At 37.0% G+C, this 12,764-nt stretch overlaps 1 protein-coding gene across 2 annotated transcripts in view; it reads right to left on the bottom strand.

The window, feature by feature from the left end:
• Positions 1-12,764, bottom strand: part of L2HGDH (L-2-hydroxyglutarate dehydrogenase) — a 51,825-nt gene that overhangs the window by 28,533 nt on the left and 10,528 nt on the right. For both annotated transcript variants that reach the window (XM_036839838.1, XM_036839831.1), the window contains exon 4: positions 9,253-9,384. In XM_036839838.1, the coding sequence (XP_036695733.1) occupies positions 9,253-9,384 (132 nt within the window). The remainder of the gene's footprint in view (positions 1-9,252; positions 9,385-12,764) is intronic.

The following is a 12,764-nucleotide window of genomic DNA, read 5'->3' on the forward strand; positions in this document are numbered from 1 at the left end:
ACCATTGAGAATGATGTTTGCTGTGGGTTTTTGTATATGGCCTTTATTCTGTTGAGGTAGGTTCCCTCTATGCCCACTTTCTGGAGAGTAATCATAAATGGGTGTTGAATTTTGTCAAAAGTTTTTTCTGCATCTATTGAGATAATCATATGGTTTTTATTCTTCAGTCTGTTAATATGGTGTATCACCTTGATTGATTTGCGTATATTGAAGAATCCTTGCATCCCTGGGATAAATCCCACTTGATCATGGTGTATGATCCTTTTAATGTGTTGTTGGATTCTGTTTGCTAGTATTTTGTTGAGGATTTTTGCACCTATATTCATTAGTGATATTGGTCTGTAATTTTCTTTTTTTGTAGTATCTTTGTCTGGTTTTGGTATCAGGGTGATGGATGGCCTCATAGAATGAGTTTGGGAGTGTTCCTTCCTCTGCAATTTTTTGGAAGAGTTTGAGAAGGATGGGTGTTAGCTCTTCTCTAAATGTTTGACAGAATTTACCTGTGAAGCCATCTGGTCCTGGACTTTTGTTTGTTGGAAGATTTTTAGTCACAGTTCCAATTTCATTACTTGTGATTGGTCTGTTCATATTTTCTATTTCTTCCTGGTTCAGTCTTGGAAGTTATACCTTTCTAAGAATTTGTCCATTTCTTCAGGTTGTCCATTTTATTGGCATAGAGTTGCCTGTAGTAGTCTCTTAGGATGCTTTGTATTTCTATGGTGTCTGTTGTAACTTCTCATTTCTCATTTCTAATTTTATTGATTTGAGTCCTCTCCCTCTTTTTCTTGATGAGTCTGGCTAATGGTTTCTCAATTTTGTTTATCTTCTCAAAGAACCAGCTTTTAGTTTTATTGATCTTTGCTATTGTTTCCTTTGTTTCTATTTCATTTATTCTGCTCTGATCTTTATGACTTCTTTCCTTCTGCTAACTTTGGGTTTTGTTTGTTTTTCTTTCTCTAGTTCCTTTAGGTGTAAGGTTAGATTGTTTACTTGAGATTTTTCTTGTTTCTTTAGGTAGGCTTATATAGCTATAAACTTCCCTCTTAGAACTGCTTTGCTGCATCCCATAGGTTTTGGATCGTCGTGTGTTCATTGTCATTTGTCTCTAGGTATTTTTTGATTTCCTCTTTGATTTCTTTAGTGATCTCTTGGTTATTCAGTAATGTATTGTTCAGCCTCCATGTGTTTGTGTTTTTTATGTCTTTTTCCCTGTAATTGATTTCTAATCTCATAGCATTGTGGTGAGAAAAGATGCTGATATGATTTCAATTTTCTTAAATTTACTGAGGCTTGATTTGTGACCCAAGATGTGATCTATCCTGAGAATGTTCCGTGCTCACTTGAGAAGTGCAATCTGCTGGTTTTTCGATGGAATGTCCTATAAACATCAATTAATCTATCTGGTCTATTGTGTCATTTAAAGCTTGTGTTTCCTTATTAATTTTCTGTTTGGATGATCTGTCCATTGGTGTAAGTGAGGTGTTGAGTCCCCCACTATTACTGTGGCTACTGTCGATTTCCTCTTTTAGAGCTGTTAGCAGGTTGGTCTTATATATTGAGGTGCTCCTAAGTTGGGTGCATATATATTATAATGTTATATCTTCTTCTGGATTGATCCCTTGATCATTATGTAGTGTCCTTCCTTGTCTCTTGTAACAGTCTTTATTTAAAGTCTATTTTATCTGATATGAGTATTGCTACTCCAGCTTTCTTTTGATTTCCATTTGCATGGAATATCTTTTTCCATCCCCTCACTTTCAGTCTGTATGTGTCCCTAGGTCTGAAGTGGGTCACTTGTACACAGCATATATATATATATATATATATAATATATATATATATATATATATGGGTCTTGTTTTTGTATCCATTCAGCAAGCCTGTGTCTTTTGGTTGGAGCATTTAATCCATTCACGTTTAAGGTAATTATCAATATGTAGTTCCTATTACCATTTTCTTAATTTTGGGGGGTTTGTTTTGTAGGTCTTTTTCTTCTCTTGTGTTTCCCACTTAGAGAAGTTTCTTTAGCATTTACTGTAGAGCTGGTTTGGTGGTGATGAATTCTCTTAGCTTTTGCTTGTCTGTAAAGCCTTTGATTTCTTCATCGAATCTGAATGAGATCCTTGCCAGGTAGAGCAATCTTGGTTGTAGGTTCTTCCCTTTCATCACTTTAAATGTCATGCCACTCCCTTCTGGCTTGTAGAGTTCCAGCTGAGAAATCAGCTGTTAACCTTATGGGAGTTCCCTTGTATGTTATTTGTCATTTTTCCCTTGCTGCTTTCAATAATTTTTCTTCTCTTAATTTTTGCCAATTTTTTTGCCAATTTGATTATTATGTGTCTTGGCATGTTTCTCCTTGGGTTTATCCTGTATGGCACTCTCTGTGCTTCCTGGACTTGGGTGGCTATTTCCTTTACCATGTTAGGGAAGTTTTCAACTATAATCTCTTCAAATATTTTCTCAGGTCCTTTCTCTCTCTTTTCTCCTTTTGGGACCCCTATAATGCAAATGTTGTTGCATTTAATGTTGTCCCAGAGGTCTCTTAGGCTGTCTTCACTTCTTTTCATTCTTTTTTCTTTATTCTGTTCCGCAGCAGTGAATTCCACCATTCTGTCTTCCAGGTCCCTTATCCATTCTTCTGCCTCAGTTATTCTGCTATTGATTCCTTCTAGTGTAGTTTTCATGTTAGTTATTGTATTGTTCATCTCTGTTTGTTTGTTCTCTAATTCTTCTAGGTCTTTGTTAAACATTTCTTGCATCTTCTCGATCTTTGCCTCCATTCTTTTTCCGAGGTCCTGGATCATCTTCACTATCATTATTCTGAATTCTTTTTCTGGAAGGTTGCCTATCTCCACTTCGTTTAGTTGTTTTTCTGGGGTTTTATCTTGTTCCTTCATCTGGTACATAGCCCTCTGCCTTTTCATCTTGTCTCTCTTTCTGTGAATGTGGTTTTTGTTCCACAGGCTGCAGGATTGTAGTTCTTCTTGCTTCTGCTGTCTGCCCTCTGGTGGATGAGGCTATCTAAGAGGCTTGTGCAAGTTTCCTGATGGGAGGGACTGGTGGTGGGTAGAGCTGGCTGTTGCTCTGGTGGGCAGAGCTCAGTAAAACTTTAATCTGCTTGTCTGCTGATGGGTGGGGCTGGTTTCCCTCCCTGTTGGTTGTTTGGCCTGAGGCGACCCAACACTGGAGCCTACCTGGGCTCTTTGGTGGGTCTAATGGTGGACTCTGGGAGGGCTCACGCCAAGGAGTACTTCCCAGAACTTCTGCTGTCAGTGTCCTTGTCCTCACGGTGAGTCACAGCCAGCCCCCGCCTCTGCAGGAGACCCTCCAACACTAGCAGGTAGGTCTGGTTCAGTCTCCTATGGGGTCACTGCTCCTTCCCCCGGGTCCCGATGCACACACTACTTTGTGTGTGCCCTCCAAGAGTGGAGTCTCTGTTTCCCCCAGTCCTGTCGAAGTCCTGCAATCAAATCCCGCTAGCCTTCAAAGTCTGATTCCTAGGAATTCCTCCTCCCGTTGCCGGACCCCCAGGGAAGCCTGATGTGGGGCTCAGAACCTTCACTCTAGTGGGTGGACTTCTGTGGTATAAGTGTTCTCCAATTTGTGAGTCACCAACCCAGCGTTACGGGATTTGAGTTTATTGTGATTGTGCCCCTCCTACCACTCATTGTGGCTTCTCCTTTGTCTTTGGATGTGGGGTATTTTTTGGTGAGTTCCAGTGTCTTCCTGTCGATGATTGTTTCCGCAGTTAGTTGTGATTCCAGTGCTCTCACAAGAGGAAGTGAGGCACGTCCTCTACTCTGCCATCTTGACCAATCTCCTAATCTCTTTAATACTAGTATCTTTCCCCCTTAAGTATGGAATCAGTCTAAAACAAACCAGTTTCTGCTATAGACTGAACGTCTGTGTGCCTCCAAAATTCATATGTTGAAACCTAATGACCCATGTGACGGTATTTGGAGGTGGGGCCTTTTGGAAGTGATTAGGTCATGAGGATGGAGGCTTCATGAATGGATAGTGCCTTTATAAAAGAGACTCCAGAGTTCCCTTACCCCTCATGCCATGTGAGAGCACAGCTAGAAGATGGTCTATGAACCAGGAAGTGGGTCCTCACCAGAAATCAAATATTCCAGAGCCTTGATCTCAGACTTCCAGCCTCTAAAAACTGTGAGAATAATATCTGACATTTATAAGCTAACTGGTTCACGGTACTTTATTGCAGCAGCCCCAACTGACTAAGACAAGCTCTTATATGAGTTATTCACAACCCTGGTTTGAAGACATCCTAGGATCTCTCTACAATGTTTTTAAATAGCCTATTTACTCTGCAGAGAAATTGATATGGCTTAAAGAAAATAAATAGAATGAAATAATGAGTTACAAGCAAAGCATCAGGAAAAGGGGAAAATGTAAAGCAGGAGGAAAAGAACAAACATAACTAAGTTATCTTAACAGATTTCATGAAAAATCCCCAAGTATCTCAGACAAAACCAATTTGAATTCACTAGAATTACTGCTTAAATAAGCCCAAAATAACATCTACCACTTCTTGAGGATTAACATATGCTGGATGCCTTACATATATCACTGTATTTAATTCTCAGAACAACCTGCATTTTACAAATGAGTAGTCTGAAGTTTAGAACAATTTTAACCCACTCAAGGTAAACAGCTGCTAAATAGGCAGATATGAGATTTAAATTTATGTCTGTCTGGCTTCTCAGCCACCACATTCTGCTGCTCACCTTATGTCAGATCTCACTTTATGGAAAAAAAAAAAAAGACAGAATATAGTGAGATAAAATAAAGAATAAATGTCAAAATTCCCTGAAGTCTAGAATTACTAACCTATGTATTCAAGAGTAGCAGAAAGAAATCAGGTATTCTAAAAATAACTATAAATAAGTTGGTGTGATGGTATCATGGTGACATAGCTGCCTTCCAAAAATAAAATAAATGGCTTTGACCTCCCACCTCAAGGCTCCCCTCTCTCCCATGTCCAGTTCCCATCCTACGTACCAGAACTTGATTAACCTTCCTAAATTAGCACAGTTGCATATCATTTTCCTGCCTAAATCCTTCAGTGGCTCCCTACTGTTTGATCAGGAGCTGGTAATCTTTCTGTAAAGGGCCAGATAAATATTTTGCCCATGTGAGCTTAGGATCTCTGTTTCAAACTACTCGAGTTGGCTGTTTGGCACAAAAGCAGCCTAGACAACACATAAATGAATAAGTATGATTGTATTACTCCAATAAAAATTTTTTTGTGACACTGAAATTTGAGTTTTATAATAATTTTCATGTGTCACAAAATTATTTTCTTTTAATTTTTTCAACCATTTAAAACAGCTTATAAGTCTTTAAAAACATGTGGTGGGCTGGATTTGGCCACAGGCCATAGTTCGCCAATCCTGGCTTAAGACCATGTAGCATTTGCCCAAAGCCTGAAAGAAATAGCCAAATTAGATATTCAGTGAAGGTGTCTTCTTTTTTAAAAAATCAGTCATTCATTCACCATCTCAGAGAGATAAGAAATACATGGGGAGAGGAAAGGAGAAGAAGACCTACTCCCAGAAGCCAAACACTTTGATTATTCTGACTGAGTCTGAGGGGAGGGAAAGGTGAGGTTTTCTGGAGTTGAAGATGCTATGACTTTCTCTGCAGGAAGAACTCATTTAACACTGTTTGGATTCCTAGTCTCCTGGGAACGTTATACTAATTAAGAAAATCAAATATTTTGATCTAACTTTAACTGCACAACTACAGATAACTTAAGGGAAAAAAATCTATTTCTATCTTGTCTTTTTGTGAAGGATTTGAAGCACCCTGTAAAAACAAACAAACAAGAAACACATACAAAACAATATATGCTAGCATTAAATATTGAGCCAGACAAGTATATGGTTGGAAAGAAGAAATAAGTTATTATTTGCAGACGACATGATTGTACATAGAAAATACAAAGAATTGGGACTTCCCTGTGGTCCAGTGGTTAAGACTCCCCACTTCTACTGCAGGGGGCGTGGTTCGATCCCTGGTTGGGGAACTAAGATCCCACAAGCCATGCAGCGCAGCCCAAAAAAAAAGGAAAAAGAAAAAGAATTTACAGACAAACTATTAGAATCAATAAGTGAATTCAACAACCAAGATGAATACATGGTCAAAAACCAATTTGATTTCCATATATCTGTAATGTATAAGTAGAAATAAACTTTAAATAACAATACTATTTACGAGAGTATAAAAAATCAAATACCTAGAAATAATCTAAGAGACATGTAAGACCTCTACACTGAAAACTGTAATACATTTTTTCAATAAATTAAAGATTCAGATAAATGGAGTGATCCATGTTCATGGATTGGAAGATTCAATATTGTAAAGATGTCAACTGTCTGCAAGTGGACCTACATAGTCAGTGCAATCAATCGAAATCACAACAGGTTATCTTGTGGACTTAGCAAATTAATTCTAAAATGTATATGGAAATGCAAAGATCCAAAAATAGGCAATACAATGTTGAAGAAGAACAAAATTGAAGGACTTACTCAACCAGATGTCTAGACCTATGAAAAGCTATAGTAACTAAGACATTTGGTAGTGGTACAAGAAGAGACAACAGAAAAGAGACTCCAGACATAGAGCCCACCTATATATAGTCACCTGATATCACAAAGGTAACACTGCACGTGCAGTGGGGAAATAATGGTTTTTTTGATAAATGGTGCTGGGCTAACTGGATAGCTACATATGAGGGGAAAGAAGTGTACCTTGACCCTATCTTATACCATAAACAAAAATCAATTCCAAATGGATGGTAGATCTAAATGCGAAAGATATAAAACACATAGCTTTAGAAAAAAAGCGGAGAATATCTTCTTGATGCTGAAATAGGCAAAGATTTCTCAGAGTAAAAAAGCACTAAGCATAAAAGACAAATATATGCATAAATTGATTGAATGATTACATTAAGACTAAGAATCTCTGTTCATCTAAAGACACTATTAAGAGTGAAAACACAAGCCGCAGAGTCATAAAAGATATCTATTGTATATATATATACACATACACACACATATATACAACAAAAGACACATATTCAGACTATATAATGAACTTATAAAATTAGTAAGAATTAATAATCGTTAAGAAGGACAGTCAACCCCATAGAAAAATGGGCAAAGGACTTAGTTGCTTCACAAAAGAAAATATCCAAATGCCCAGTAAACATATGAAAAGGTGTACAATTTTATGAGTCAACAGGGAAACTATAATATTATACTACTACATAGCCACCAGAATGGCTAAAATGAAAACAACAAACAATATCAAGTGTTGGTGAGGATAAGGAGCAACTGTAACTCTCATACACTGCTGATAAGAGTATTATTTGGGACAAATGCTATGGAAAACTCTTTGGCAGTACCTGCCACAGCTAGACGTATATATAAATTATGACCATAATTTCCCTCCGAGGTACATCCCCAATGAAAGTGTGTACATGTGTTCACCAAAATAGATGTGCTAGAATGTTCTTAGTAGCACTATTTGCAAGAGCTCCAAATTGGAAATTACCCAAAACGCCCAACCACAGTATAAAGAACCATGCTATATTCATACAAAGGATTATTATACAGCAATGACAACAAATTAAAACTACATGCAATAATATGGATGAATTTTATAAACAATACTGAATAAAAGAAGTCCAGACACAAACGAGCACATACTATATGATTCTACTTACATAAAATTCAAAAATCTATGATGTAAAAGAACAGTGGTCATCCTTAAGGGAAAGGTAGTGTCTAGGAGGGGGCATGAGGGGAATACTGAGAAGCTGGTAATGTTCTGTTTGTTGATCTGGATGCTGATCACACTTAACGAAAATTCATCAAGCTGTATACATTTATGATTTTGGATGTATGCTGTGATTCAATAAATAGTTCCAAAAAATCAGAGCATATAGAAAACAAAGGTGGAAAGATAAGATGAAACAAAGAGCAAAGTTAGTACATGAAAATAAAAATGTATGCTTAATGCTCTAGATATTTGGCAAGAGTAGGGCACAAATGTGTTTCTGCTTAGAGCCAAGGCAAACAGGACAATACAATCAGTTAAAGAATTCACAGTGCCCATAGATAAAAACAAGCCAATTGTGCTCAGGAAAAACAAAATTATTCTTAGAACTGGAGTCTGAAATTTCTCCTGAGTGTTCTCAGAGAGATGTTGTTTGACAGTGAACCTATGTCCTCAACCACCTCCTTATAGCAGAGGCCTCAGTGAGTGACACAATGACTTTCTCCACAGGCTGATGCCATAAAACCAAAACACAATGCAAGGAGAGTAATCTGGGGTCAAGAAGTAGGATGGGGAGAGAAAAACACTACAGTGTAGGTGTACTACAATCTGATGGTCTGGAGAGATGTACAAGAATGAATGGTCTACATATCATCCAGGCTCTCTCCCTTAAATAGTGTTTCTCTAAAGCAAGCTTTTGATAAGCACTGCCTGACAGTGAGTTCAAGGTCACACTCGCTAAGACAGGTACCCACAGTCCAGCTATTGGAATATGTCATTAAAACACTGAGGAATGGGGAACAGGAGATATAGCGATTCATTGGAACAGTCAGTGGAATGAGAGTTGGACGGATAGCCTCTAAAAGGCTATCAAGGGAAGTTGATATGCAGAGTAACTATTATATTATTATTCGTGTTTCTATCACAAATACAAGAAAGAAGATCTGGTTTTCCCCACAGCATGTTTTAAGCCAGAAACTCTATAACCCACCCTCTTGAAACAGATCCAACATTGTAGCCACCTTCCGCAAAAATTTTTAGTGGCTACCTATGCCTACTGGATAAACTTCAAAGTTATCAGCATGGATATCAAGCCCTTTATGTGGGCTAATTCTGCCTTCCCAGTCTCATCTATTATCTCTTGCTACACACCCTATGATCCAACCACATCTCACCACTCAGTGGTTTCCAAACATGCCATAGAGTCTCAGACCTCCTCTTGCTTTTGCCTATGTTCTTCAGGACCTGGTAGTTTCTTGTAGGAAAAGAAGAAATCAGGTGTCCAGAGTTTGGGGCAAGGCCCTCTTGTGTCTGGCACCTTAATGCTTCTGTAACAGGATTATTTAACTGTCTCTATGATTCCTGCTTCCTATAAACTCACCCTCAGCCTCCATGTCACAGGACTGAGCCCTAACCCTGTGAGCCTGTGTGTGCAGTTAGTGAGTCACTTACCCTACAATATGGCTCCTTCTTTTTTATGTCCTCTTGCTGGATCAGCCTCAGGTCCTGGACACCATTCTGCAGGCCTCTCTCATACAGGGCCTGAAGTCTGGGAATTTCTTCTTGTTCAACAGCTACTATAAGCTTAAAAAGATAAAGAACATGAATAGAGTTAAATATATCATCAGCTATGATAGATAAAATCAATAGAAAATCATATATTAGTGTATGATTCAAATTGGGTTGATTTTTTAAAACTGTTTTTGCTTCATGTATCTACTTCTCCCTTTCTTCATGACTTCACTTTCTTCCTCCACCAAAAAAATTTGTCTTAAGACTGCATTAAAACAAAGGTGAGATGTAGCCTCAATTGTCACATCTGCTATCACAGTTGCTACATGCACCTTGGCCAGAAGTATCACCATCACTCCCTCAATCCCAGAGGGGAAAGAAGCACAGGTTGCTTAGTCTTTACATTAAAAACCAAACAAAAAACAAAAGCGAAACAAAACTAAACAAAAACCAGTACCTCAGAAAGACAGGCAATATTCAGTATAATGGAATATCACTAACAGAAAACTATTTTATTTTTTGGAATAAAGTACATTTCAAAGTATTTACTAATGCATTCTGTTGCAGAGGAGAAAAACAGAAAATCCATCCAGACTCTTTTTCTATTTATTTCTGGGCAAAGTATCTGTTTGAGGTAGTTTCTTACTTAACAGCTACCAGCAAAGGAAAGCACAGATGATGTTCACAAGTACATTAGAATTCAAAAATCACTATTTCATAGCAAGGAGTCAACCGAGCTCCATAAAATAATACTTCTAATCAAGGTGTAAAGGTTATTTAAATCAATAAATAACTAACCTTAAAAATATATGTGGAATCATAGGGTACTATCAAGAAAGTGAAAAGATAACCCACTGAATGGGAGAAAATACGTGCAAATCACTATCGCTGATAAGGCTCTAACATGCAGAATATATAAAGAACTCTTTAGAAACTCTGTACAGACTTCCAAATATAAAATAAATAAGTCATAGGGATGTAATGTACAGCATGGTGACTATAGTTAATAATTGTGTATTGCATATTTGAAAGTTGCTAAGAAAGTAGATCTTAAAAGTCCTCATCACAAGAAAAAAAATTCTTTTTCTTACTGTGAATGGTGACAGATGTTAACTAGACTTATTGTGGTGATCATTTCACAATACATACAAATATCAAGTCATTGTGTTGTACACCTGAAACTAATATAATATTATATGTTAATCATACCTCAATTTAAAGAAATAAAAGGACTTCAAAATTGAAAAAAAAAAAAAAGAAGTTGGGGAGGGGCAGACACTCAGAGGCTCAAATCAGTGACTGAACCAGGAAAACTCTGAAATCAGGTCATTAAGTCACATTGACACCGTTGTGGCCTGGAAGCAGCAATCTGTAAATTAATACCTGGAGCTGAGCTGAGATGGGTTAGAAGCAATGATGTGATTTGATGTGAAGAGGGAATATGAAGTAGTGTTCAGGGCTCCAGAAAGTAGGTGTTACAGAGCTCAAAATCATCCTACGGGTAGGCATGGGGCATGGTATGTTTCTCAAAGGTGGATGTTGTGGATGTTGTCTGGTTCCTTCGGCTTAAAGGATTAAAAAAAAAACAAAAAACTCATAACTCAACCATAAAAACTGTAAATACAGTTTTATATCTTGCTTTTTTTACTTAACACTATATCAGGACCATTTTCCCACGTCGTTAAAAAAAAAAATCTTCATAGCATCTTTAATGGTGACAATGAACTTTTATTCTTAAAAATTACATGAAGAAGAGTTATAAGGAAATATTATGAACAGCTGTATGCAACAAATTAGATAATCTATATGAAATGGGAAAATTCTTAGAAAGACACAAACTTTTGAAACTGACTCAAGAAGAAAAGGAGTATCTGAATAGACCCATAACAAGAAACAGAATTAGTAACTGTAAAGGCTCAGGCCTCATGAATGCTACCAAATGTTTACAGAAGAATTAATACCAATTCTTCATAAACTCTTCCAAAAAACAGAAGAGAAGGGAACACTTCCTAATTCTATAAGGCTAGTTAACACTCAAACGAGACATAGATATCAAAAGAAAACAAAACTGCATATCAATATCCCTTATGACTATTGATATAAAAATTCTGAACAAAATACTAGTATATTGAATGCAGTGACATATAAAAAGGATTATATACCATGACCAAGTGGGATTTATTGCATGAATGCAAGATCTATTTAACAGCCAAAAGTCAATTAATGTAATAAATTCATATTAATAGAATACAGGACAAAAACCACATGACTGCCTCAAGAGACATAGAAAAGGCATTTGAGAAAATCCAACACCTTTTCATGATTAAAATCAACAAACTGCAGGTAAAAAGGAACTTCCTCAGTCTGATAAAGGGCATCTACAAAAAACCCACAGCTATCATTATACTTAATAGTGAAAGACTGAATGCTTTCTCCCTAAAATCAAGAACAACACAAAGATATCCACTTTCACTACTTCTATTCAACATTGTATTAGAGATTCTACCCAGGTAAATTAGGCAAGAAAAAAAGTAAAACTATTTTATTTGCAGATGACATGATCCTGCATATAGAAAATCCTAAGGAATCCACACACACACACACATACGAAAAACTATTAGACTAAAAAATGAGTTCACCAAAGTTGAAGGATAAAGATCAATATACAAAAATCAATCATATTCTATACATTAGCAATGAATAAACCAAACTGAAGTTAAGAAAACAATTCCCCTCACAAAAGCATCAGCAAGAATAAAATATCAAGGAATAAAATTACAAAAGAAGTGCAAGACCTGTAAAATGAAAATTTTTTTTTAATTGTTGAAAGAAATTAAAGAAGATCTAAATAAGTGGGAAGACATCCCAAGTTCATGGTTCGCAAAATTTAATACTGTTAAGATGGCAATACTCCCCAAACTGATCTATAGATTCAATATAATCTCTAACAAAAATCCCAGCTGCCTTTTTTGGAGAAACTGACAAACTGACCCGAAAATTCATATGGAAATGCAAGGGACCCAGAATAGCCAAAACACTCTTGAAAAAGAACAAAGTTGGAGGACTCACACTTACTGATTTCAAAAAATAAAGAGCTACAGTAAACAAGATAGTGTGGTACTGGCATAACGATAGACACACATCAATGGAATGGAATTGAGAATCCTAAACGAACCTTCTTACATTTATGCTCAACTGATTTTCGATACAGGTGCCAAAACAATGTAGAAAGAATAGTTTTTTCAACAAATGGTGCTGGGACAACTGGATATCCACATGCAAAAGAATGAAGTTGGAACTCTTCCTCACACCATATACCAAAATTAATTAAAAAGTGAACCTACACTGGAGGAATACGTGTAGGGGTAGAAGCTCTGCTTCTGGTGGTGGGGTCTGGGGAAGGGGCAGTAGGCCATCTGCAAAGGTGGTAAGAAGCACCTGAAGCAGCCCAA

This window comes from Balaenoptera musculus, chromosome 2, assembly GCF_009873245.2.
Source record: "Balaenoptera musculus isolate JJ_BM4_2016_0621 chromosome 2, mBalMus1.pri.v3, whole genome shotgun sequence".
Taxonomy (NCBI): domain Eukaryota; kingdom Metazoa; phylum Chordata; class Mammalia; order Artiodactyla; family Balaenopteridae; genus Balaenoptera; species Balaenoptera musculus.